General features: G+C 41.4%; 1 protein-coding gene across 1 annotated transcript in view; it reads right to left on the bottom strand.

Annotated features, from left to right (window-relative positions):
• Positions 1 to 2,813: 2,813 nt before the first annotated feature.
• The window catches only part of LOC110528591 (sodium- and chloride-dependent taurine transporter), a 46,400-nt gene continuing 22,833 nt past the window's right edge, over positions 2,814 to 26,380 (bottom strand). Inside the window, exons 4-14 of the mRNA XM_036984208.1 lie at positions 24,084 to 24,318; positions 23,788 to 23,920; positions 22,840 to 22,974; positions 22,284 to 22,387; positions 21,988 to 22,112; positions 19,330 to 19,442; positions 14,993 to 15,130; positions 11,627 to 11,729; positions 11,122 to 11,222; positions 8,874 to 9,044; positions 2,814 to 7,837 (exon numbers count right to left, since the gene is read on the bottom strand). Of these exons, the coding sequence (XP_036840103.1) occupies positions 7,679 to 7,837; positions 8,874 to 9,044; positions 11,122 to 11,222; positions 11,627 to 11,729; positions 14,993 to 15,130; positions 19,330 to 19,442; positions 21,988 to 22,112; positions 22,284 to 22,387; positions 22,840 to 22,974; positions 23,788 to 23,920; positions 24,084 to 24,318 (1,517 nt within the window). The 3' untranslated portion in view covers positions 2,814 to 7,678. The remainder of the gene's footprint in view (positions 7,838 to 8,873; positions 9,045 to 11,121; positions 11,223 to 11,626; positions 11,730 to 14,992; positions 15,131 to 19,329; positions 19,443 to 21,987; positions 22,113 to 22,283; positions 22,388 to 22,839; positions 22,975 to 23,787; positions 23,921 to 24,083; positions 24,319 to 26,380) is intronic.

Genomic DNA, 26,380 nt, shown 5'->3' with positions numbered 1-26,380 from the left:
CTTCCCCTAGGGCCAACAGATCTCGCCAACCAGGGATCCGTGTTCACAGAGTAGGAGTGTTGATGTAGGATCAGTTTCACATTCTAGGTTATAATAAATAAGATTATGGACAGAGGGGACCTGGTCCTAGATCAACACTCCTGCTCCGAGACTCATTGTGAAAATGAACCCAGACAAGTGTGGGACATCTTTTATCATGAGGTTTTAATCTGCCCATATTGTTGTTTTCACTGAGCTACTGCTGCCTCTCTGCCCCTAACCTCTGTCTACAGCAACTGTACAGCTACACGTTGTGACATAGAGTTTCAGGGGCTGTTGCCTGATGGAATGGACCTCAGGGTGTACTTGGAAGTTGTCGTTGTTTGTTTCCTATGCGTTGTTGATTTAGCGACAACAACAAAATGGGAACCATGCACCTCTGTTGTAACGCAGTTTAGTATTCTGATGTTCATGTTTACCATGTTATGTGTTACTGTGTCCTTTGGGCATCTGGAAAGGTGCAAATTAAAAGTATTATTGCTATTATTGCAATAACATATCCACTGGCAGCCAAAATTGATATAGGGTCATTCCATTTGATTTGATATAGGGTCATTCCATTTGATTTGATATAGGGTCATTCCATGTGATTTGATATAGGGTCATTCCATTTGATTTGATATAGGGTCATTCCATTTGATTTGATATAGGGTCATTCCATGTGATTTGATATAGGGTCATTCCATTTGATTTGATATAGGGTCATTCCATTTGATTTGATATAGGGTCATTCCATTTGATTTGATATAGGGTCATTCCATGTGATTTGATATAGGGTCATTCCATTTGATTTGATATAGGGTCATTCCATTTGATTTGATATAGGGTCATTCCATTTGATTTGATATAGGGTCATTCCATTTGATTTGATATAGGGTCATTCCATTTGATTTGATATAGGGTCATTCCATGTGATTTGATATAGGGTCATTCCATTTGATTTGATATAGGGTCATTCCATTTGATTTGATATAGGGTCATTCCATTTGATTTGATATAGGGTCATTCCATTTGATTTGATATAGGGTCATTCCATTTGATTTCAATCCCTTTTTGAACTCACTCTTTTTGATTTGAACATAACTTTCCATACATATTTGAGCATGGTAGAAGTGGTCAGAAAGTTACTTTTTGGACATGAATGCCAAAACATTCAGGAGATAATGGTGCCCAAAGTTTACCCCACCATTCCATAACACATCCATGTCTTCTTACTCATTGGAAAAGATAAGCGGTTGAGCTTAATTAAACATTTAAGTCATTTCTTCATCATACAAAATGGAATCTCATATGAGTGGTTTGAGATCTGGGTTTTTATGTGCCAGTAAAGCTGGTCGTTCATGGTGTTTTGTCTCCGTGTATTAAGACATTTGTATCAACGTGTAAGATCATCGGGCTTCTCTTACATGACTATTATAAACTGGGAGTTTTGGGTCCTGGGTGCTGATTAGCTGAAACAGAATTCAGGCCAATTGTAAACAGTGCATTTGGAAAGTATTCAGACCACTTGACTTTTTCCACATTTTGTTACGTTTACAGCCTTACTTTAAAATGGATTCAATTGTTTTTTTCCCCCTCATCAATCTACACACAATAACCCCATAATGACATCACAATACCCCCATAATGACATCACAATAACCCCATAATGACATCACAATACCCCCATAATGAATGACAAAGCAAAAACAAATGTATAAATAAATAAAACCTGAAATATCAAATTTGCATAAGTATTCAGACCCTTTACTCAGTACTGTGTTGAGGCACCTTTTGGCAGCGATTACAGCCTTGAGTTTTTTTTGGTATGATGCTACAAGCTTGGCACACCTGTATTTGGGGAGTTTCTCCCATTCTTCTCTGCAGATCCTCTCAAGTTCTGTCAGGTTGGATGGGGAGCGTTGCTGCGCAGCTATTTTCAGGTCTCTCTCCAGAGATGTTTGATCGGGTTCAAGTCGGGACTCTGGCTGGGCTACTCAAGGAGATTCAGAGACTTGTCCCAAAGCCACTGCTGCGATGTCTTGGCTGTGTGCTTAGGGTCGTTGTCCTGTTGGAAGGTGAACCTTCGCCCCAGTCTGAGGTCCTGAGCGCTTTGGAACAGGTTTTCATCAAGGATCTCTCTGTACTTTTCTCCATTCATCTCCATTCATCTTTCCCTCGACTGGTCTTCCAGTCCCTGCCGCTGATAAACATCCTAACAGCATGATGCTGCCACCACCATGCTTCACCGGATGGTGCCAGGTTTCCTCCAGATATGATGCCTGGCATTCAGGCCAAAGAGTTCAATCTTGGTTTCATCCAACCCGCGAGAAGCTAGTTTCTTTTGGTCTCTTGTTTCTTTTGGCTCCAAGTGGGCTGCAATGGGCCTTTTACTGAAAAGTGGCCTCTGTCTGGCCACTCTACCATGAAGGTCTGATTGGTGGAGTGCTGCAGAGATGGTTGTCCATTGTGAAGGTTCTCTCATCTCCACAGAACTCCTTCAACCTCATGGCTTGGTTTTTGCTCTGACATGCACTGTCAACTGTGGGACCTTATATAAACAGGTATGTGGCTTTCCAAATCATGTCCAATCAATTGAATTTACCACAAGTGGACTCCAATCAAGTTGTCGAGACATCTCAAGGATGATCAATGGAAACAGGGTGAACCTGAGCTCAATTTCAAGTCTCATAGCAAAGGGTTTGAATACTTATGTAAAGGTATTTCTGTGTTTAAAAAAAATACTATATATACAATATATATCAAATAAATGATTAACAATACATTTTTTTTTTAAACATATTTTTATTTTTCCCTCACAAAGTTGTCAAATTACGAATGTCACCTATATCAAAGCGAAGGACACTTACTAAAAATATGCTTTTTTTTCCATCACTACAAATGTAAAAACCAGTCAATAACCACACAAAGCAATGATATGAAGAACAGCAGTACAATAGATGGCATATATCTCCACATAAATCAGTTTGGTCTTTATAAGGTACGTGGGAGAGAGAAGATGTTAGAAGCTATGGTCAACCCATCAAGTCCGTTGGCTGTCCACCATCAAGTCCGTTGGCTGTCCACCATCAAGTCCATTGGCTGTCCACCATCAAGTCCATTGGCTGTCCACCATCAAGTCCATTGGCTGTCCACCATCAAGTCCATTGGCTGTCCACCACAGCATAGGCAGGATCAAAGGCAGAAGACGTGGTGCTGCTGTATTGTAATCTGATTGTTGAGGCATGGTTCCGCTAGCCTGGTCCCAGATCGGTTTGTGTTTTTTGTTAACGCCAATGGTGAGTCGGAACCATAGGGGTTGACAAGACAGCACAAACATGATCTGAGACTAGGCTATGGATTTTCTCCAAGGCCTCCATGCTTATTCCAAGACAGATACAAAGCATTAGGCTTATCTTTATTTTCTAAGTGATCAATTTCAAAAGTAATGTGTGGTTTGCATACCTGATGTGTTTATGAATTATGATAATGGACTAAGGTGGCATTAAAGTAATGGGAATATGTATTTTTCTTGGTTTCATCTTCTCAGTCTGAAATAACATTGAGTATTTCAGCGGATACACTATCGTGTAACAAATATGTAACATTTATCCAAATTAAGATTTAGTTTGTAACCATGATTTTGTTTCATGGTTGGAAAATAACTAGTTATCACTTCTGCCTTTTCTATTTGACCATACCCTCTGCACTAGTATGACAGTTATGGCCTACCAAATTGTATGAGTCTTTATATAAAATGTGCGAGGTCAATTTTAAACTTTAAACGCTAACAAATCTGCAGGCATCCTTAATTTTCATGGTTACAGTCAATTTGATGATAGGTATATTTCAATGGGATTTACCTTGATTCAAAAGGCCCTTTTAAATATGCATCAACCCTCTTGTGACACTACATCACAATGCTGAATGTGTACTACTAACTATATGTCTTAAGTCATACAGTAGCCTATGTGCAGAATTTAAATAGTCTGCCTTGGAACCAACATTGTTGTGGGGTCATAGGGGACAAGAGGCTAAACTGCCCTGGATAAGCCTGTGATGTAGCTGCTTTAGGGGGGGTTGGGAGGGAGCACTGGGTCCATACTCCCAGCAATGGGTCTTCCTCACCTCTCCACCATGAGAGCTGTTGTGTGGTGGGATTTATTTTTCAAAATGGCTGCCATGGCTACACATTGGTGGTGGATGAGGTGAGCTTCCCCCTTACTTTGTAAAGCGCTCTGTAAATCCAATCAGTTATTATTATTGGGGTCGTGAATGTCGAGTGACTAAAGTGCAAGATCCCTGCTTTATTCTGTGGCCTATAGACTCACTAAAGGACACTACACATGAGAAAAGCAAAAAGCTTTTTTCCAAAAATGTTTTTTTTTTTTATTAAGAAATAAAAAGGTTTAATGTTTTTCTCAGTAAAACCCTGTTTTAAACACACATTTTTGTTTTACAGGTTATTTAGCGCCATAGAAATAAAAAATAAAATCTTTCAAATTGTATTTGAAAAATGTTTCTTCTTCATGGATTAAAAACATTTCCCCTTGTACATTCTTAAAAAAGGATGGGCTGGTATGTAATGACATGTAATGTACGAGGCAGGAGAGTTAAATAACTTTAACATTTTGTTTTCTATCTGTAGGGATCAGTAGCCTGTCTGATTATAGACAGCTAATCTCAATGGAAATGGAGAATGCGATCCAAATGGCACCCTATTCCCTATATAGCGCACTACTTTTGACCAGAGACCTATGTCAAAATTAGTTCACTATGTAGGGAATAGGGTGCCATTTTAGGACACAAGCAGAGACTTCTCCAATCTCCAGCGATGGGACTGGGTGTCAATATCTTCACTGTAATAATGTATTCTCATTTGGTTTTTCAGTAAGCTTCTTTGATACAACACCTGTAAGGTACCTAGCTCGCTAACTACTAGCATTTTTTTTTTTTTACAGGTACCAAGCTAGCTAACAACTAGCGGTTTGTTACAGGTATCTAGCTAGCTAACAACTAGCGGTTTGTTACAGGTACCTAGCTAGCTAACAACTAGCGGTTTGTTTCAGGTATCTAGCTAGCTAACAACTAGCGGTTTGTTTCAGGTATCTAGCTAGCTAACAACTAGCGGTTTGTTACAGGTACCTAGCTAGCTAACAACTAGCGGTTTGTTTCAGGTATCTAGCTAGCTAACAACTAGCGGTTTGTTTCAGGTATCTAGCTAGCTAACAACTAGCGGTTCGTTTCTGTGCGACATAATACATCTTCTGTACAAACAAACAGCACTACGGTAGATAAGACAGGCTTATGTTTGGCGGCAGCATCATTTCAGAATGTCACCTATACCTCACAGGCCAATTCCGACTACCAAATCAGATTTGAGATAGTCATTATAAAATGGCAGGATAACTTTTCATTGCAACTCCAGATATTTTAAAACGTGTAATATTTTTGATAAAAATGAATCAAATTCTGTGTGTTATGACAGAAAGCGATACTACTGCATTGAACGTTGTTTCTTTGTTGATATTATGGCATAAGATTTTGTGGTAGGTTTTCATTGGCCCCTGAAATTGTCGTAATTTTGTCTCTTGCATTGTTTAAGCAAGTTTTTTATATTTTTATTTCTCTCTACAAAGTTAAAAGTACCACCTATTTGAAAAACAGAGTTATAAAATACTTATCTTTCTACGAAGTATTGCACATTACAAATTGCAGTTTTGTTGATTAACAGTGTTGTTAAATGACGATTCATCCTCAGGAAGTATTAGTAACTGGAGACGGGGTGGTCATTTTACATTTTGAATTACAAAAAGGCAAAAACGTGATTGAAAAACAATCAAAGTACAATAAACTAAACGTTCTGAATTTATACCCCCCAGGGGGGAAAAAAAAGAAGATTTTTCAAATGTTTATGGAATAGAATCAATAGAATTAAGCGAAGCTTCCGTTTCACAACATGGGGTTTCACATTTCAACATTCCATTCTAAGAATATCTTTGCATTGTTTTATCATAAACTCTTCAAATTCCAACAAGGCTTTTGTTTGAATTGTTTCTGCCTCTTTGAAAAGCTGTACTAATATAATATTTAAAACTAAACTAAGATATGACGACCGATAGACAGGGAGTGTGAAAAGGCTGGAGGAAGTGGATAGTATAAGTTAGTATATTAATCAAATTACCATATGTATTATCATCACATCAGAACGTACACTGACCTAGCCAGCAGAAATTCAATAGAAAGATCTGATCGATGTGATTGAGAAGCAGTCTGCTTGTATTTTGAATGGTTCCTTAATCAATATTTGCGATTTATGATCCATATTTACTGTATGGGGAGTTTACATTAATGCGTAAAGTTATTGTGGCAGGTCCTTTATGCTCCTGTCAATCCATTAGAGAGACAGACTCAAGAGATGCTTTATGCATTATATAGTGTGATGTTGTGCTTGGTATTAACTTGCCACTATGTCATGTCCTCTATCTATAGCCAGCGATACAACAACAGACTAAAACACTAAGAATAAAGGAAAAAAACTCACTTCGTTACTTAGTGCAGATAATTAAATCACAGACTTGAAAGACGTATGATGTAGCTACTGTATGCACTGGGATGGATGGCATGTAGCAGTAGTGTCCTTCACCAGCATAGTATAGTCTACTTTAACATGGAGTTGGGCTGCCTGTATGTATGTACACTAGACACTGTACAAGGAGGACAGGTTTGTACCTCCACAGTCAGGGCCAGGTACAGTTGCCAGCACTAAAAAGCTAGGTTGTACTGCAGTGTTATTTATACAGACAGAACAATTACTGCAAGGTGCTCAAGTACCTTCTAGCAAATAGGTGTGTCAAAAACCAGTATTGCAGACTGGGGCAGGATTTTAAAACCCTAACTTTTTAGCAACTGTAGATGAGAAGCTCTGGACCATGAACGCTGCCTAGTAGTGGAGGCACGTTCAGGTTCAGTTGTAATTTTACAACAAACATCGACGACGAACAACACTCGACTAATCTCACTGTATACAAAGCGGGGGGCACCACCTCCACGATATTATCGTACTATAGACATTAGTTAAGCTGAGAAGAGAGAGGGGCTAGGTTGATCTAGATACAAACAGGAGATACAAACAGGACATAGTCCAATGTTACTGCTCAAAAACATGACACACATTTAGTTCTTACGGTTTTATACGCCCCTTTTTTCTATTATGTATTTTCTTCTCTGTAAAAAAAAAAAGAAGAAGAAGAAGAAAAGATTCCTAAAATAGAGACGACCGCTTATAGTTCTACGGGAAAGAAGAAGAAGAAGAAGAAGAAGAAGAAGTACAAATGGACCATGTACTGATTCTGCTTGCTCCAAGTGGCATGGAAATCTACATTTCCTTCTAACTACATGAATCGTAATAACAGTAATATTAATAACAATAGTTTAATAAAAAAATATTAAAAACATAAGACAGGAAACCAATAATGTAACTTCCTCTGTAGAAAACAAAAACAAGAAGAAGACTCCTAGTGCAGATACATAGCAATGTAAACCTGGTCCTATAACTAGTTTAGTGATAATATAGTATAATAACATAGAAAGCGGGTCATTTCTTTTTTTCTCTTTTTTTTTTTCTTTTTTTAAAATTCGTTCCTCTCACAGAGAGCGCTCACATCATAGTTTCTACAATAGTGTGGGTGGGCTTGATCAGGCCGTTGTTCCCGTTAGGGTCCAGGGGGTAGGCCAGCTCGGCGGACATGCCCTTGGGACGGTGGTCGACTGGACGGGAGCTAGCACCTCCCAGCGGAGCTGCCACAGCCTTGATCCTCTGGGTGGGGACAACAACAAAAAAAAGCTCTGTTTAACTCCACTAAATACCAATATACTGTACAAGTATGATTATATGACGGCAAGTGTACCTGCTACAGATGGATCAACTTAAAAAAATGACCTCAAGACTCACCGACTTCTACTGGCTTAATCACAACTTTGCTGGGATGTCCACTATATCAGTCAAGAGGTCAAGATGAAGCTTCTGAACTACATGAAGTACCTAGGGCTAGGAGCTAGGGCTTAGGGTGTAGGGTCTAGAACCTAGGGGTAGGAGCTAGGGCTTAGGGTGTAGGGTCTAGAACCTAGGGGTAGGAGCTAGGGCTTAGGGTGTAGGGTCTAGAACCTAGGGTGTAGGGTCTAGAACCTAGGGGTAAGAGCTAGGGCTTAGGGTGTAGGGTCTAGAACCTAGGGGTAGGAGCTAGGGCTTAGGGTGTAGTGTCTAGAACCTAGGGGTAGGAGCTAGGGCTTAGGGTGTAGGGTCTAGAACCTAGGGGTAGGAGCTAGGGCTTAGGGTGTAGGGTCTAGAACCTAGGGGTAGGAGCTAGGACTTAGGGTGTAGGGTCTAGAACCTAGGGCTTAGGGTGTAGGGTCTAGAACCATGGGGTAGGAGCTAGGGCTTAGGGTGTAGGGTCTAGAACCTAGGGCTTAGGGTGTAGGGTCTAGAACCTACGGCTAGGAGCTAGGGCTTAGGGTGTAGGGTCTAGAGCCTAGGGGTAGGAGCTAGGACTTAGGGTGTAGGGTCTAGAACCTAGGGGTAGGAGCTAGGACTTAGGGTGTAGGGTCTAGAACCTAGGGGTAGGAGCTAGGGCTTAGGGTCTATAACCTAGGGGTAGGAGCTAGGGCTTAGGGTCTAGGGTCTATAACCTAGGGGTAGGAGCTAGGGCTTAGGGTGTAGCGTCTAGAACCTAGGGGTAGGGGATAGGGCTTAGGGTGTAGTGTCTAGAACCAAGGGGCTTGGGGGATAGGGCTTAGGGTGTAGTGTCTAGAACTGAGGGGCCTGGGGGCTAGAGTTATAGGAGTTGTGTACTAACCTCTATGAGTGGTCCATCGGACTGGATGATCTTGATGACCACCACCATAGGAATACAGATCATAGAAGCCAGGGCCAGAGTCCAGCCCACGCCGATGGACCAGTCGGGGTACTCGTAGACCTTGTTGTACGTCAAAGGTTTGTATTTGACCAAGGAGAAGACAAAGCAACCCTGGAGGCAGAGAGAAAACACCAACGGACGGTAAATATATTAATGCTAACTCAAATTCTCCAATGTCTGACAATGAGGAAACGGTTTGGCGTTCTGGTACATTTGCAGTGCCAGCTTGCACTAGCTAACTATCAGTTTCAAAACAAGGGATCTACTGGAAAACGTTCTTGTTCTCAGCAATACAATACTTGATGCTGGAAAAAAAAAAAAAAAATTATGCAAACCGAGTCTTTCAATTCATTCAGACAAACACCTATTGTTTCATGAGCATTTTGGAAAACAAATTAAAATGAAAACAATTATTGACGTAATTGATAAAGTTACAGCCATATACAATTATGGCGTCTAAAATTATAATAATATCAGAGCTGGTAGTAATTGACATCCACTAACACATAGTCTCCTCAAATTCTCCTTAGTCCCTTTCATTCTCCTTGAGTTCTCCTTAATCTCTCCTTAGTCCGTCTCAAGAGAACAAATAGCACTATGTTTCCTGGCTGTTAAGACACAGGAGATTCAATGAGATTAAACAGGATTAGCCTCCGGACGGAGCCAAGCACCACATTTCCCAAATGCCTCAACAGTTTTAATCCAGCAAGCACACACAACATGGGACTCCGGGCCAACGGTTACCCTTTAACCTCCATGGACAGAGGGCCAACGGTTAACCTTTAACTACCAGGGAGGCAGGGCCAACGGTTACTCTTTAACCTCCATGGACAGAGGGCCAACGGTTAACCTTTAACCTCCAGGAGCACTGGGCCAACGGTTACCCTTTAACTACCAGGGAGTAAGGGCCAACGGTTAACCTTTAACCTCCAGGAGCACTGGGCCAACGGTTAACCTTTAACTACCAGGGAGGCAGGGCCAACGGTTACCCTTTAACCTCCATGGACAGAGGGCCAACGGTTAACCTTTAACCTCCAGGAGCACTGGGCCAACGGTTAACCTTTAACTACCAGGGAGGAAGGGCCAACTGTTACCCTTTAACTACCAGGGAGGAAGGGCCAACGGTTAACCTTTAACCTCCAGGAGCACTGGGCCAACGGTTAACCTTTAACTACCAGGGAGGAAGGGCCAACTGTTACCCTTTAACTACCAGGGATGCTGGGCCAACGGTTACCCTTTAACTACCAGGGAGTAAGGGCCAACGGTTAACCTTTAACCTCCAGGGACACCGGGCAAACGGTTAACCTTTAACCTCCAGGGACACCGGGCCAACGGTTAACCTTTAACTTCCAGGGATGTAGGGCTGCCGGTTACCCTTTAACCTTTAACCACCAGGGGCAGGGAAACCGGTTAACCTTTAACTTCCAGGGATGCAGGACCACCGGTTAACCTTTAACCACCAGGGCCAAACAGGAGGGGATATGATCTTACAGAGCCTGGCCACTTTTGTTAAGCAAATTATCATAGGACCTCCCCCACCTCAAAATCTAGGACCACCCACCTCAAAATCTAGGACCACCCACCTCAAAATCTAGGATCCTACCTCCCAAATCTAGGACCCTACCCCACAAATCTAGGACCCTACCTCCCAAATCTAGGACCCCACCTCCCAAATCTAGGACCCTACCTCCCAAATCTAGGACCCCACCTCCCAAATCTAGGACCCTACCTCCCAAATCTACGACCCCACCTCCCAAATCTACGACCCTACCCCTAGCTCCGATGGGAAGGAATCCACTGTTTGTCTGTCTGTCTGTCTCCTCTCTTTTAGCAGGCAGATGGCCATTCCATCTTGGGTTCAGCGTTGTTGAACTTACTGAGTCAATTGTGGATTTTCACAGCAAATCCAGCGGATGGACGGGCACGCGAACCCACATACACACACGCTGCTGTTGTAGTAGTACAATGTTTGAGTGTGTGTGGGGGGGGGGGGGGGGGGGTTGACAGATATTTACAGATATATCACTCTCTATCCTTTTCTATAGGAGCCTGAATCCCAAATGGCACCCTATTCCATATGTAGTGCACTTATTTTTTGACTAGGGCCCATAGGTTACATTATATAGAATACAAATATAGCAAGGGTACCATTTGAGACAAAGTTAATGTGAATGAACATAAGACTCACCACACAAAGAAGAGGTGTGATAAAAGACCAGCTCCATTTCATCCAGGCATTTGGTCTGTAGCCAATCATGTCTTCAATCGCATCATAGAAATTATCAACGCCTGATAGGAGAGAAAAAAAAATAGACGCATTTTGTCAGATTGATGTAAATAGGGGCCCTATATTCCTTTTATAGTGCACTACTTTTAGACCAGGGGCTTATAGTACGGCTGTGGTCAGAAAGATGTCCACTATAGGAACTATAGGGTACCATTTCTGATGGAGACAGTATTCTATCTCGTGTTCCTCTTTAAACTGGGACACAGCCTGTCTAGGTCTAGATGTAATTTTAACGGTGTCCGGCGATATAATGCAACAATAAATTGAGACAGAACTGTGACGTCTCTATACAGCTTGGAGTGGTTGTGAATGTATTTCACTGACGGGGCCCTTTAGGGACATTTAAGGACCACAGCTCCTATACAGACATACACAGACAGAGCATTATATTCCAGAGTAGACGTACCATAAACCCAGGCTACAGCAATACATTCAAAGAATGCAACCCACAAAAGGCACACACCGCTGGCTGCATAGTAGTCAAAGAGCTGAAATACATACATGCCACCCTGTGGGAGAGAGAGACGGGCAGGATTTAGTGCTTGGATCATGTGTGAATGTAGGATTTAATGCATAGATTTACAACAACAACAAAAAGGGTTCCAAAAGGGTTCTTCGGCTGTCCCCATAGGAGAACCCTTCTGTGTAAAGGGTTCCACGTTGAACACAAAAAGGGTTCTCGCTGGAACCAAAACATGTTCTTCAAAAGGTTTCTCCTATGTGGACAGCTGAAGAACCATTTTAGGCTCTACATAGCACCTCATTTTTCTAAGAGTGTAGTGGTGGGAGAATAACCATATGTATCCCAAATAGCACCCTCTTCCCTACATAGTGCAGTACTTTTTACCATAGCCCTATGGGGCCCTGGTCAAAAGTAGTGCACTTTACATAATAAGGAATAGGGTACCATTTGTGATGCAGACATGTTCCGACACAATAGCCCAACGGAACCTTGAGCCGTCCCGAGTTCCAACTCTGAACAGAGCACTCAGTCAGAGAGGCAACATGAGATTGTGATGTCATGGAAAAAGAACAGGCTACTGTGGTCGAGATTACATAAAGCAGTAAGTCCCTGACTCCCTGGCTGTCTAGGGGGCTTAGTGGGGTAGGATTAGGGAGTAGGGACTGTGGTGGGTTTGGTCTTTCTGAGGGTCATCCCATGCTCCTTTCTATATTATGAGGCTGAGAGGCAGGGACACAGCACAGTATCTCCAAGTATAGCTAGCTAGCAATACCTTTTTACAGCTCATGATGCCCTGGATTGAGATGAGCTTCCCAGAAAGTGACTGACAGTTCAGTAGGGTTTCTCAGAGTGGAGATAAAAGAGAGTGAGGTGTATGTGTGAGCCAAATATTTCTCTAAATAGACCATACAGTAGGCTACTGGGAAGCTCAGGCCACACCAGAGTATTTGAAGTGGTGCTATTGTGAGGTACTGGCATGAGAAGATAGGAAAATAGAAAGGGGAACTGTATGTGTGGGACTCTTGTTTCTGGGGGAATTTGAGGTTTAAACGCTTCACAAGACCATTTTCTATTCAAGGGCAGTGGGAACCACTGCCATAAGGTGAAGCTACATTGTCTACATTGCCTTCAGAAAGTATTCACACCCCTTGACTGTTTTTCCACATTCTGTTGTATTACAACATGAATTTAAAATGGATTACATTTATATATTTTTTTGTCACTGGTCTACACACAATACCCCATAATGTCAAACTGGAATTATGTTCTTCAAAATGTGTACTAATTCATTAAAAATGAACAGATGAAATGTCTTGAGTCAATAAGTATTCAACCACTTTCTTATGGCTAGCCTAAAGAAGTTCAGGAGTAAAAAATGTGCTTAACAAGTCACATAATAAGTTACATGGGCTCACTCTGTGTGCAAATTATTGTGTTTAACATGATTTTTAATGACTACCTCATGTCTGTACCCAACACATATAATTATCTGTAAGGTCCCTCAGTCGAGCAGTTAATTTCAAACACAGATTCAACAACAAAGACCAGGGAGGTTTTCCAACGCCTCGCAAAGAACGATACCTGTTGGTAGAATGGAAAAAATAAAAACGCAAACATTGAATATCCCTTTGAGCATGTTGAAGTTATTAATTACATTTTGGATGGTGTATCAATATACCCAGTCACTACAATGATACAGGCGTCCTTCCTAACTTAGTTGCCAGAGCGGAAGGAAACCGCTCAGGGATTTCACCATGAGGCCAATGGTGACTTTAAAACAGTTATAGTTCATTGGCTGTGACATGAGAAAACTGAGGATGGATCAACAACATTGTAGTTACTCCACAATACTAAACTAATTGATATTGTTTGCAATAAGGCACTAAAGTAATACTGCAAAATATGTGGCAAAGAAATTAACTTTCTGTTTGGGGTAAATCCAACACAACACATCACTGAGTACCATTCTTCATATTTTCAAGCATAGTGTGGCTACATCATGTTATGGGTATGATTGTAATCATTAAGGACTGGGAAGGGATGGTACCAGGTTTCCTCTAGAAGTGACGCTTGGCATTCAGGCCAAAGAGTTCAATCTTGGTTTCATCAGACTGAGAGTATTTAGGTGCCTTTTGTCAAACTCTAAGCAGCTCTGTCAGAGTGACCATCAGGTTCTTGGTCACTTCCCTGACCAAGGTCCTTCTCCCCCGATCGCTCAGTTTGGCTGGGCGGCCAGCTCTAGGAAGAGTCTTCGTGGTTCCAAACTTCTTTCATTTAAGAATGATGCAGGCCACTGTGTTCTTGGGGACCTTCAATGCTGCAGAAATATTTTGTTACCCTTCCTCAGATCTGTGCCTCGACACAATCCTGTCTCGGAGCTCTACGGATAACTCCTTCGACCGCATGGCTTGGTTTTTGTACTGTCAACTGTGGGACCTTTATATAGACAGGTGTGTGCCTTTCCAAATCATGTCCAATCAATTGAATTTACTACAGGTAGACTCCAAACAAGTTGTAGAGACATCTCAAGGATGATCAATGGAAACAGGATGCACCTCTGCTCAATTTCAAGTCTCATAGCAAAGGGTCTGAATACTTGTGTAAATAAGATATTTCTGTTTTTTATTTTTTAGACATTTGTAAAAATGTGAAAAAGCATGTGTCACTTTGTTATTATGGGGGTTTTGTGTGTAGATTGCTGAGGATTTTTTTATTTAATCAATTTTAGAATAAGGCTGTAACGTAACAAAATGTGGAAAAAGTCAAGGGGTCTGAATACTTTACGAATGCACTGTACATCATATTCATTAGGGTGTCGCTTAATTTTAGTAAGATAATGTTATATTCATTAGGGTGTCGATTCGTTTTAGTAAGATAATTTTATATTCATTAGGGTGTCGCTAAGGTTCGGGACTGGGCTGGACACTTGTGATACTGTATCTTACATAGGAAAGTACATCAACTAGAACTTATTTAAGTAACATTACGGTCATATGATATCAGTGTAAAAAGTTCAAGTTTACTCCCAGAAGATAGTACTTAACCTAGTAACCATGGTAACTCCCAGAAGATAGTACTTAACCTAGTAACCATGGTAAGTCCCAGAAGATAGTACTTAACCTAGTAACCATGGTAAGTCCCAGAAGATAGTACTTACCCTAGTAACCATGGTAAGTCGCAAAAGATAGTCCTTACCCTAGTAACCATGGTAAGTCCCAGAAGATAGTACTTACCCTAGTAACCATGGTAAGTCCCAGAAGATAGTACTTACCCTAGTAACCATGGTAAGTCCCAGAAGATAGTACTTACCCTAGTAACCATGGTAAGTCCCAGAAGATAGCTTATGGAGCACACTGTAGCTATAAAAAGTTCCCGACGGTAACCCTTCCTTAGGAAGGAGGGATACAGATCCACCAAGGAGGTGATCTGTCCTTCCACTTCCACAAACTGGGGACAGAAAAACACAGAGACAAGAGATGGGAGTAGTGATGCATACAGTAGGCCAGATAGGCTAACATTGTTGTACGGACGTAGTCCTGTGTGGCTCAGTCCGTAAAACATGTCTCTTGCAACGACAAGGGCCGTGGGTTTGATTCCCGCCGGGGTAACGCATATGTAAAATGGATGCGCACATGACTACGTCACTTGGGATAAAAGCATCTGCTAAATGACATATATAGAGGCTATTATCAAGAGTGACTGTCAGCCAGTCAACCAATCAGCCAGAAAGTCAACCAATCAGCCAGCCAGTCAACATATCAACCAATCAGCCAGCCAGCCAGCCAGTAAAATTATACCATCGCATGTGCGATCTAGTCTCATATTACTTCCAATCCTTGTTTTCTCACTTGCTTGTAAGTGAGAAAGCCTGGAAATGGAGATTCTGTATCTAGCTAGGTCGTAGTAATGGTATGACTGTCTGTGGATGCTAGCATTTAGCTGTAGTAATGGTACGACTGCCTATGGATGCTAGCATTTAGCTGTAGTAATGGTACGACTGTCTAGCATTGAGCTGTAGTAATGATACGACTGTCTGTGGATGCTAGCATTTAGCTGTAGTAATGGTACGACTGTCTATGGATGCTCGCATTTAGCTGTAGTCATGGTACGACTGTCTATGGATGCTAGCATTTAGCTGTAGTAATGGTACGACTGTCTATGGATGCTAGCATTTAGCTGTAGTAATGGTACGACTGTCTATGGATGCTAGCATTTAGCTGTAGTCATGGTATGACTGTCTATGGATGCTAGCATTTAGCTGTAGTAATGGTACGACTGTCTATGGATGCTAGCATTTAGCTGTAGTAATGGTACAACTGTCTATGGATGCTAGCATTTAGCTGTAGTAATGGTACGACTGTCTATGGATGCTAGCATTTAGCTGTAGTAATGGTACGACTGTCTATGGATGCTAGCATTTAGCTGTAGTAATGGTATGACTGTCTATGGATGCTAGCATTTAGCTGTAGTAATGGTATGACTGTCTATGGATGCTAGCATTTAGCTGTAGTAATGGTATGACTGTCTGTGGATGCTAGCATTGAGCTGTAGTAATGGTACGACTGTCTATGGATGCTAGCATTGAGCTGTAGTAATGGTACGACTGTCTGTGGATGCTAGCATTTAGCTGTATTGACTAACTGACTGACTGCGTCAACATGTAGTTGTTTTTTCATAAGCAGTTAACATCCAGCATTAGAACCTGGGGTGATGTGTCCGTGTCGTGGCTTGCCTCTGTGGATTGACTGATTTTATTGACTGGCTGTTTAGTCCTGTTTAGGCCTGTATTGATCACATGTGTATGGGGGCAGGAGTTTTTCCTCCTGATCACATGTATATATATATGGGCCACAAGTTTTTTCCCTGGCCATGTGACCACGAATTTCCCCACGCAGGTTAATAAAGCTGACCATGTGACATTCAGGAACTTGCTTAGTTACAACTTCCCTATTTTAAGATACTGACTGTGGCCACGTTCTAATGCCACTGGACATCGAAAATTGGAACAGAACCACCTCTGTCTCTTAACACGCTTACAACTTCCCTGTACAACTTACCCTACAAAGTGTATATTTTTCACCATCTCAGCAATCTTATCACACATATAAAAAAAAAAACGGACGTACTGTCTCATAATAAAAACATACAACTTTCATTAACAAGCCAATAAAATGTGTATCATTTCATAATCTTAGTGCTCATATATGACTGATATCAGTAAACTTCATTGCCACTGCGTTATAACGACCTGACCTGACTTTCTCTTTATTCATGATGGCGATACCACTGACCTATCCCGACGTAGCTGTCGGAAAAGAAACGTCTGAACGGGGTCGTCAGAAACCCAGAAACATCCGCTTTTCAGGGCTTCTCCTCTTCCTCTATGCTTTTCCCATAAAACCGTATGCTTCCGGTTTCCTTACGTCCCCGCTGAAGGTGCAACTGACGTGACTGTATACAGTATACTACTGACTGTCTCAGATTCAGATCCTTGATTTATAATGAGTATACTACTGACTGTCTCAGATTCAGATCCTTGATTTATAATGAGTATACTACTGACTGTCTCAGATTCAGATCCTTGATTTATAATGAGTATACTACTGACTGTCTCAGATTCAGATCCTTGATTTATAATGAGTATACTACTGACTGTCTCAGATTCAGATCCTTGATTTATAATGAGTATACTACTGACTGTCTCAGATTCAGATCCTTGATTTATAATGAGTATACTACTGACTGTCTCAGATTCAGATTCAGATCCTTGATTTATAATGAGTATACTACTGACTGTCTCAGATTCAGATCCTTGATTTATAATGAGTATACTACTGACTGTCTCAGATTCAGATTCAGATCCTTGATTTATAATGAGTATACTACTGACTGTCTCAGATTCAGATCCTTGATTTATAATGAGTATACTACTGACTGTCTCAGATTCAGATCCTTGATTTATAATGAGTATACTACTGACTGTCTCAGATTCAGATCCTTGATTTATAATGAGTATACTACTGACTGTCTCAGATTCAGATCCTTGATTTATAATGAGTATACTACTGACTGTCTCAGATTCAGATTCAGATCCTTGATTTATAATGAGTATACTACTGACTGTCTCAGAATCAGATCCTTGATTTATAATGAGTATACTACTGACTGTCTCAGATTCAGATCCTTGATTTATAATGAGTATACTACTGACTGTCTCAGATTCAGATCCTTGTTTATAATGAGTATACTACTGACTGTCTCAAATTCAGATCGTTGATTTATAATGAGTATACTACTGACTGTCTCAGATTCAGATTCAGATCCTTGATTTATAATGAGTATACTACTGACTGTCTCAGATTCAGATCCTTGTTTATAATGAGTATACTACTGACTGTCTCAGATTCAGATCCTTGATTTATAATGAGTATACTACTGACTGTCTCAGATTCAGATCCTTGATTTATAATGAGTATACTACTGACTGTCTCAGATTCAGATTCAGATCCTTGATTTATAATGAGTATACTACTGACTGTCTCAGATTCAGATCCTTGATTTATAATGAGTATACTACTGACTGTCTCAGATTCAGATCCTTGATTTATAATGAGTATACTACTGACTGTCTCAGATTCAGATCCTTGATTTATAATGAGTATACTACTGACTGTCTCAGATTCAGATCCTTGTTTATAATGAGTATACTACTGACTGTCTCAGATTCAGATTCAGATCCTTGATTTATAATGAGTATACTACTGACTGTCTCAGATTCAGATCCTTGATTTATAATGAGTATACTACTGACTGTCTCAGATTCAGATCCTTGTTTATAATGAGTATACTACTGACTGTCTCAGATTCAGATCCTTGATTTATAATGAGTATACTACTGACTGTCTCAGATTCAGATCCTTGATTTATAATGAGTATACTACTGACTGTCTCAGATTCAGATCCTTGATTTATAATGAGTATACTACTGACTGTCTCAGATTCAGATCCTTGATTTATAATGAGTATACTACTGACTGTCTCAGATTCAGATCCTTGATTTATAATGAGTATACTACTGACTGTCTCAGATTCAGATCCTTGATTTATAATGAGTATACTACTGACTGTCTCAGATTCAGATCCTTGATTTATAATGAGTATACTACTGACTGTCTCAGATTCAGATCCTTGATTTATAATGAGTATACTACTGACTGTCTCAGATTCAGATTGTTGATTTATAATGAGTATACTACTGACTGTCTCAGATTCAGATCGTTGATTTATAATGAGTATACTACTGACTGTCTCAGATTCAGATCCTTGATTTATAATGAGTATACTACTGACTGTCTCAGATTCAGATCCTTGATTTATAATGAGTATACTACTGACTGTCTCAGATTCAGATCCTTGATTTATAATGAGTATACTACTGACTGTCTCAGATTCAGATCCTTGATTTATAATGAGTATACTACTGACTGTCTCAGATTCAGATCCTTGATTTATAATGAGTATACTACTGACTGTCTCAGATTCAGATCCTTGATTTATAATGAGTATTCTACTGACTGTCTCGGATTCAGACTCAGATTCAGATACTTGATTCTTGATTCTCAATTTATACGGAGTAGACTACTAACCTGACTGTCGAGACCCAGTAGCAGAAGCATGATGAAGAAGAGAATAGCCCAGAAGGTTGGCAGCGGCATCATAGACACAGCTTTAGGATAGGCAATGAAGGCCAAGCCAGGACCTAGAGAGGAACAAGAAGAGAGAGGGGGGACGGGGAAGTGGAGAAAACACAATTAGAAACCAGGGTTCTATCGTTTGATCTGGTCTGATGCCATCTTGGTGCGTCCAAGTATAACACAGACCAAACTAATGTTAATAAGAAATTAAATAAAATCCTCAAAGTGTAGATCTAGCTCATCTCGTCTTATCCTTACGCTCATATACTGTAGGCCATGTAAGTGTAATATATTGTCACTGCCCTTTTAGCTTATGGTTCCTGGTAAGACTAGGGATTCATGTAATGACAAGAACTATCAAAGAAGGTCAACGTAGCCTTACAATAGAACAGCTCCAAATGTTAATCCCCTATCATTATGTGTATATAATAACTATACTAAACTAGCAGAACATATAGACTAGTATAGAACATAACTAGTATAGTATATAGTAGAATATATAGGCTAGTATAGAACATAACTAGTATAGTATATAGTAGAATATATAGGCTGGTATAGAACATACCTAGTATAGTATATAGTAGAATATATAGGCTAGTATAGAACATAACTAGTATAGTATATAGTAGAATATATAGTATATAATAACAACGACAGGATCAGAGGCAACATACGTCGCCTCTTCTCGATTGTAACTATAGCAACGTCTCGATAACGTGCCGTTATAACGTTGGGATAACCTGTTACAACAGAAGTTAAAAAAACAAAACAGGAAAAACAGCAAAACACATAGAATAAAGTTGGTTTAGCGGTGAAATATACGACAAGGCATCCAACCAAACACGACATGACTAGCTAGCAGACTGCCTAGTGAGCTGGCTTTGAAACGTCAATAATAATAATAATAAAATCCTCTGTCGTGCTCGAGGCTGGTCTAGCAGGTAATGCCGTCGCCTTCAGCACACATGTATCATCCTCAGCGTGGGTGCACATCTGGATCTACTCTGCACTTCTACCCCAAAAAATAGAAACCCCTCTCTCTCCTCAGAATCAAGTTGCAGCAGTTTAAGGCAAAGACCAAGTTGTGACTTTCTCAGTGCACTATGCAGCTTATATCACTGCTAACAGCACACGGTGTAAATTACAAACATGGTATCACAGACCATCTACAGTACTTTGGACCAAAACTCTCCCGTCAAAACTCATGGAATTACTTATTCTATTAAACTGCTCACAGTAAATAGCATTAATCTAGATCAGCATACTTATCAACTAAATTTGTTTCATCATATGATGTAATATATATAGTGGGGTCTGAAATTATTGACACCCTTGATAAAGATGAGTAATAATGACTGTATAAAATAAACATTTAAAATACTGAGCTATATTTTATTAACAAAAATATGGGGGAAATTATATTATTTTATACTAATACAATTTCTCAGAGAAAGAGATCGCTCAGACAGCTGAGATAACGAGATAGGTTACTGAGATAGCTCAGTATTTAAATGTTTTATTTTCTACAGTCATCATTTCTCATGCATTCACTGTGTCTCTGTACTCCAGCAGGAACACCCTGCACAGTCTCCTCAGAAGGATAAGGATAGAGATATCGTTCAAGGCTAGAGCAGACTGACTACACACTGCAAGAGGGAGCCAGTGATGCAGGATCTCAGTTAATACCATCAAAAGACCCATCTTTCATATCAGAGTGTACAGTATAGTATATCTGCTATATAAAAGTAGAAATTAAGGGTGTTTTTTTCTCAATTACAGAAAAATCACCTAAAAACATCACCACGTTGATGCCTCCTTGTAGTATACACAGCAGTAGAAGGAGAATGACATAACAAGTGCAATAGTTAAAAACATGCTTATAATTAGAAACTTACAGAAACAAATAGAATCCGCCATGGGCATCAACCATTGAACTGATCACATTGTAAAAGACGGATAAATATGCTAGACCCATCTAAAACAGCCCAGAGTTAAGTGTCATAAGTGAGACTTAAGTCACACTTGTTTATTTTAACTTGGCACAAGATGTCCTGGATTACTGACATTATGCTTCGCCCTCATACAGTAGATACAGTATCTGTTGGAACAGGCTGGAGCAGGACTCTTAAATCTACTGGTTGATCGTGAGAAGAAAAGGTCGTGATGGGATCTCTCATGCATGGCTTGACTCTTCGCTCCCTAGCATTCTGGATAAGATCCAATTTAACAGTAAAACTTTTATTTTTCTTTCCACCAGCATGTTCCTTGATACTCGATTGCTTGAAGAATCCAACCAGATCCAAATATGTAAATATACATGTTATAGAGGTGCACAGTAAGCTCTTTCTTTATACTGTAACTTGGTATTTTTATTTGATTTCTGTCAAGCAGTGTTTGATTGCCCGAAACTTCCATATTTCGATGCCGTCTTTCATAAAAAAATAAATCCATTTCACTCTTTACATTTAACTTTATCTAGTGTCTTTCGGATTTTGTCTTTTTTTTCCTGTTGGATAGAACCAGCCAACACTGTTGTTTTTGCTGTTGTTTATTGTTTGTTTATTTTAAGTAGCAGCGCCCACCATCACTGCCACTTTGACCACCTCGTACCTGACTCTGCCACATCGGCAATGTCCACCCCTTGCTCTTGTGCCATGAAGCCCAGGACGGAAAATATTGCGAAGCCAGACACAAAACTGGTACCGCTGTTGAGGCCTCCCAGCAGCAAACAGTCCCTATATCACACATATGTCATGGAGGTTGTTAATGAACACAAAAGGAACCTAGGTTCCCCACTTTTTTCTTTTTTTTCTCTACCCATTTTTCTTTTACCATTGGATTAGGTCCCACCACCACCATCACCTCCCTCCCCCCTCCCACCCCCCCCCCCCGGCGTGGTCGCTCACCTATAGCAGTTGTATTTGTATTTGTTGTAGCTCCCCAGTGACGTCATAGCTCCCAGACAGATGGCATAGGAGAAGAAGATCTGAGTGCCTGCATCGATCCAAACCTGGAGGTAGAAGGGGAGAAGACATGAAGGCTTAGACGCAAGCTTTGGGAAACACTGAGTAGTATTTAGACTATTTGGGGTATTATTACATTGGGCAATATTTTGACTTACTTTGTCTACACAGTTTTCCTTATCCCAGGAGAATCATGTTTACCCAAGGACTACTAATGAAAATGAGCTTTACAGACAACTACACCACATTAACATTATCTTGGGGCATAAGACAAGGATGTCCTTTATTCCCCTTTCTATTCATTATGGCGATTTAAATATTTTTTTCTAAAGATAAGATCAAATACTAAATTCAAAGGATTCGAAATTCAAGATTTAGGCCACGATTCTGTGTGGTTTGTTTGAATCCCAGCCACAGTTGCTTAATTAATAGATTTTAAAAGTTCCAAGACAGGACAGGGTAGGGCGGAGAGTGGTGGGGCAAGGCAAGGTGGTTCTACCTCGGGGTCTTTGAGACGTTGCAGGTCTGGGTACAGGTAGAACTTGATTCCTTCAGATGCTCCTGGCAGAGTGACGCCGCGGATCAACAGAATGATCAGCATGACGAAGGGGAAGGTAGCAGTGACGTACACAACCTGTTGGGAAACAGAGGACACAACCGTCGATGTATTAGCAGATTTACACATCGATAGTGTCGACCTCATCCACATACATTTCTTTGTCTAAAGAGACAGATTTGACACATTCTCAGTTGTCTGTCAGAATCGTAACCCTATCTTTTATCAGAATCCAATCCTCTCTGTTATACTCTTTCCTTTTGCTTTGTGAAGGCTGACACCAAGCGTCCCTTTCCAGGAAGCGAAGACTGCAGATACCGAATGATTTATAGCTTAGAGGGACAAGGAAACATAAATCAGGCGAAACCAATCAATTGGCTCAATTAAACAAGGTTTCTGGGATCGATCTAGCTCCCTGACTGGTCCCGCGGGTGTTGCTCTGCCTGGTCTGGCTCTTGTTTACACTCGTTACGGAGAGATTTAATTGCACTCTGGAACACTGCTCTTGATTGATTGATGCCGATAGTCTGTCGTATAGTAGTAACCTGTTCAACTTGGCATCGTTGCACTTTGAGGTGTGTATTATTAAGATGTATGAATCCGTGCAGGCAGTGGCAGAGGGGAATCCATAGAATTAGAATCTCTAAAAAAGGACATTCCCACCACATCCAATTATCGTAAATAAAATGTTGACCGTTTGGTGTACAAATTAACATTTGTTGCACTTTCATTTCTCCTTGCTGTGGATATATTTGACCAACAATTTAGCTTAAGTCCCTTCTTCAGGGTGTGTTTGAATAAACGCCGAATGGTACGTGGTCTGAGAGAAAATGTCCATTACATTAAATCTTTATATATGTAAAATGTAAAGTACTTCCCAGCTCAACTCACCTTCCCAGTGGATTTGACTCCTTTCCAGATACAGAAGAAACAGATGACCCAGACCCCCAGCAGACACAGAGCCAGGTCCCACTTGACCTCCCCGATTTCATCGATGCCACTGGAGATGCTAAGGACGTTACGTCTGTTGGAGAGAAGACAAAAAGTCACGTTGGAGAAAGAGAGGGTCAGTTGTACTATAACTGGGGCCCAGAGGATTTACCCCCTTTTTCTATCTGGTCTCATCGCTGCAACTCCAAACAGTAGATAAAAGTTAAATTAAAAAAAAATGTAATTACTGTACTCACTCCCAGAACTCGGTGACGGGCGAGGTGAAGTTGGTGATGTTAGCGGCCAGCATCAGGGTCTTGTTCTTACGGACGGTGTCCTCCACACAGCGGTCTGTGTTCCAGGAGTTCTTACACTTGGCCCAGGGCAGCTCCGGCTGGAAGCACTGGAACAGGTAGTACAAACCCCAGGCCAGAATCACTATGTAGTAGATGTTCAGGAGGGACACGATCACAATCGAAGCGTAGCCGATACCTGGGGGGGAAAGGTCACATAAATGTTAATCTTGCATGCCAGACATTAGTATACTGTTCAAAAGCACTTACAAAGGGAGATTTGATATAAAGGAATCCAATGTAGCTAGCTATATTTCGCAATCAACACGTGTATGTTTTGAATGCTGTTGTTATCGTTTGTCTGGAAGATCTCCTCTCCTCTTCCCTCCTCTACCTCCCCCTTCCCTCCCTCCTTCCTCTTCCTCCCCTTCCCTCCACTCCTCCCTCCTCTACCTCCCCCTTCCCTCCCTCCCTCCTCTACCTCCCCCTTCCCTCCACTCCTCCCTCCTCTACCTCCCCCTTCCCTCCCTCCTTCCTCTTCCTCCCCCTTCCCTCCACTCCTCCCTCCTCTACCTCCCCCTTCCCTCCCTCCCTCCTCTACCTCCCCCTTCCCTCCACTCCTCCCTCCTCTACCTCCCCCTTCCCACTCCTCCCGTCTACTCTCCATCCTCTCCCTCCCTCACTATGTCTCCCTCCCTCCCCACCCACCCTCCCTCCCTCCCTCTCCTCCCTCCCTCTCCACCCTCGTCCCATTGTCACCCTCTGTTACTTCCTCATTCCTTCTCCAACTGTCTCTCCCTGCCTCCCTCCCTCGTCCCATTGTCACCCTCTGTTACTTCCCCTCCCTTCAACTGTCTCTCCCTGCCTCCCTCCCTCGTCCAACTGTTACTTACCCTCCCTCCTCCAACTGTCTCTCCCTGCCTCCCTCCCTCCTCTTCTCTCACTGTCACCCTCTGTTACTTCCCTTTATGAAAATTAAACTGGGCCGCCCCCACCAATCCGTTCAGGCAGGCAGACACCAGGGCTGAAAAGTAACAGCTTGTTTTTCTGACAACCAGTCTCATCTTATCTGAATGTATTATACAAATAGAGAGAGTTAGAGTGAGGCTCGACCTGGTTTGGTTTGGCTGGAGGTGAGTGCCTGTCTGCGTCCCAAACAGTTCCCCTATTCCCATAGGGCCCTGGTCAAGTAGTGCACTGCCCTACAGGCCCTGGTCGAGTAGTGCACTATGTAGAGAATAGGGTGCCATTAAGACTCAGCCTATAGGATGCCATTAAGACTCAGCCTATAGGATGCCATTAAGACTCAGCCTATAGGATGCCATTAAGACCTATGTCAACAGACAGAGCTTGTCAGCCTATAGGATGCCATTAAGACCTATGTCAACAGACAGAGCTTGTCAGCCTATAGCGTGCCATCTAGACTGATACATACACAGCTTACTAGTGCTGTCTTCTTTTCTGTTTCTAAGATGTCCGTTTGTCTCTCTCCTTCTCGGGTCAGACCTCATTGATAGGCATCTCTCTGATGTTTTCCAGCGCTGGTGCCATAGCAACCTCTAATTCAACACACTATGTACACGGCACGGCTGAGTCTCAAGGGCTCAGTGTGTGTGTGTGTGTGTGTGTGTGTGTGTGTGTGTGTGTGTGTGTGTGTGTGTGTATGTGGGGGGGGGGACATTCCCTAAGAAAATATCAGAGTATAGCTGGGTAGTAAGACAAAGCACATTGTTTGAGGGGCGTGAGCAAAGTGCACTTTCAGTTTCCCTCAACTCGCAGTACAGAGTGTGTAATGTCTAACGAAGCTAGGGCATATCAGCTGGCAGTGATTTGCAGTTAGTTGGCAGTTAGGAGAGGAGGGGAGTCCAACGGGAACAGGATGAAACTGCAGAATAGGGCGCCTAGCAACCAGGCAGTATCAAAATAAGGCTAGTTGTTGGTTGGACTACCATGGAGTCGGTGTGGGGGCGAGGCAGAGCCAGTGTAATGAAATGTGTGGTATCTTTCCTGGCCTGGGCTGGTATGAATAAGATGATTGACCTGTGCATCAATTATTTACTATTCGTTTGATTTCGGCTGAAGGTCATTGACCTGATTTGACCAAGAATGTCCGTCGTTGCAAAGAAGATTCTGTTTTTGATTAGCTGACCTGTACAAATAAAGTTTTTATTAATTGAATCTTTATTTAACTAGGAAATAACCTTGAGGGTAGAAACTTATTTTTGTGAGGGCAACCTTTAATAATAAATACAAATGTACTC

Source organism: Oncorhynchus mykiss, chromosome 7, assembly GCF_013265735.2.
Source record: "Oncorhynchus mykiss isolate Arlee chromosome 7, USDA_OmykA_1.1, whole genome shotgun sequence".
Taxonomy (NCBI): Eukaryota; Metazoa; Chordata; class Actinopteri; order Salmoniformes; family Salmonidae; genus Oncorhynchus; species Oncorhynchus mykiss.
This window is presented reverse-complemented; position numbering and strand designations above follow the sequence as displayed.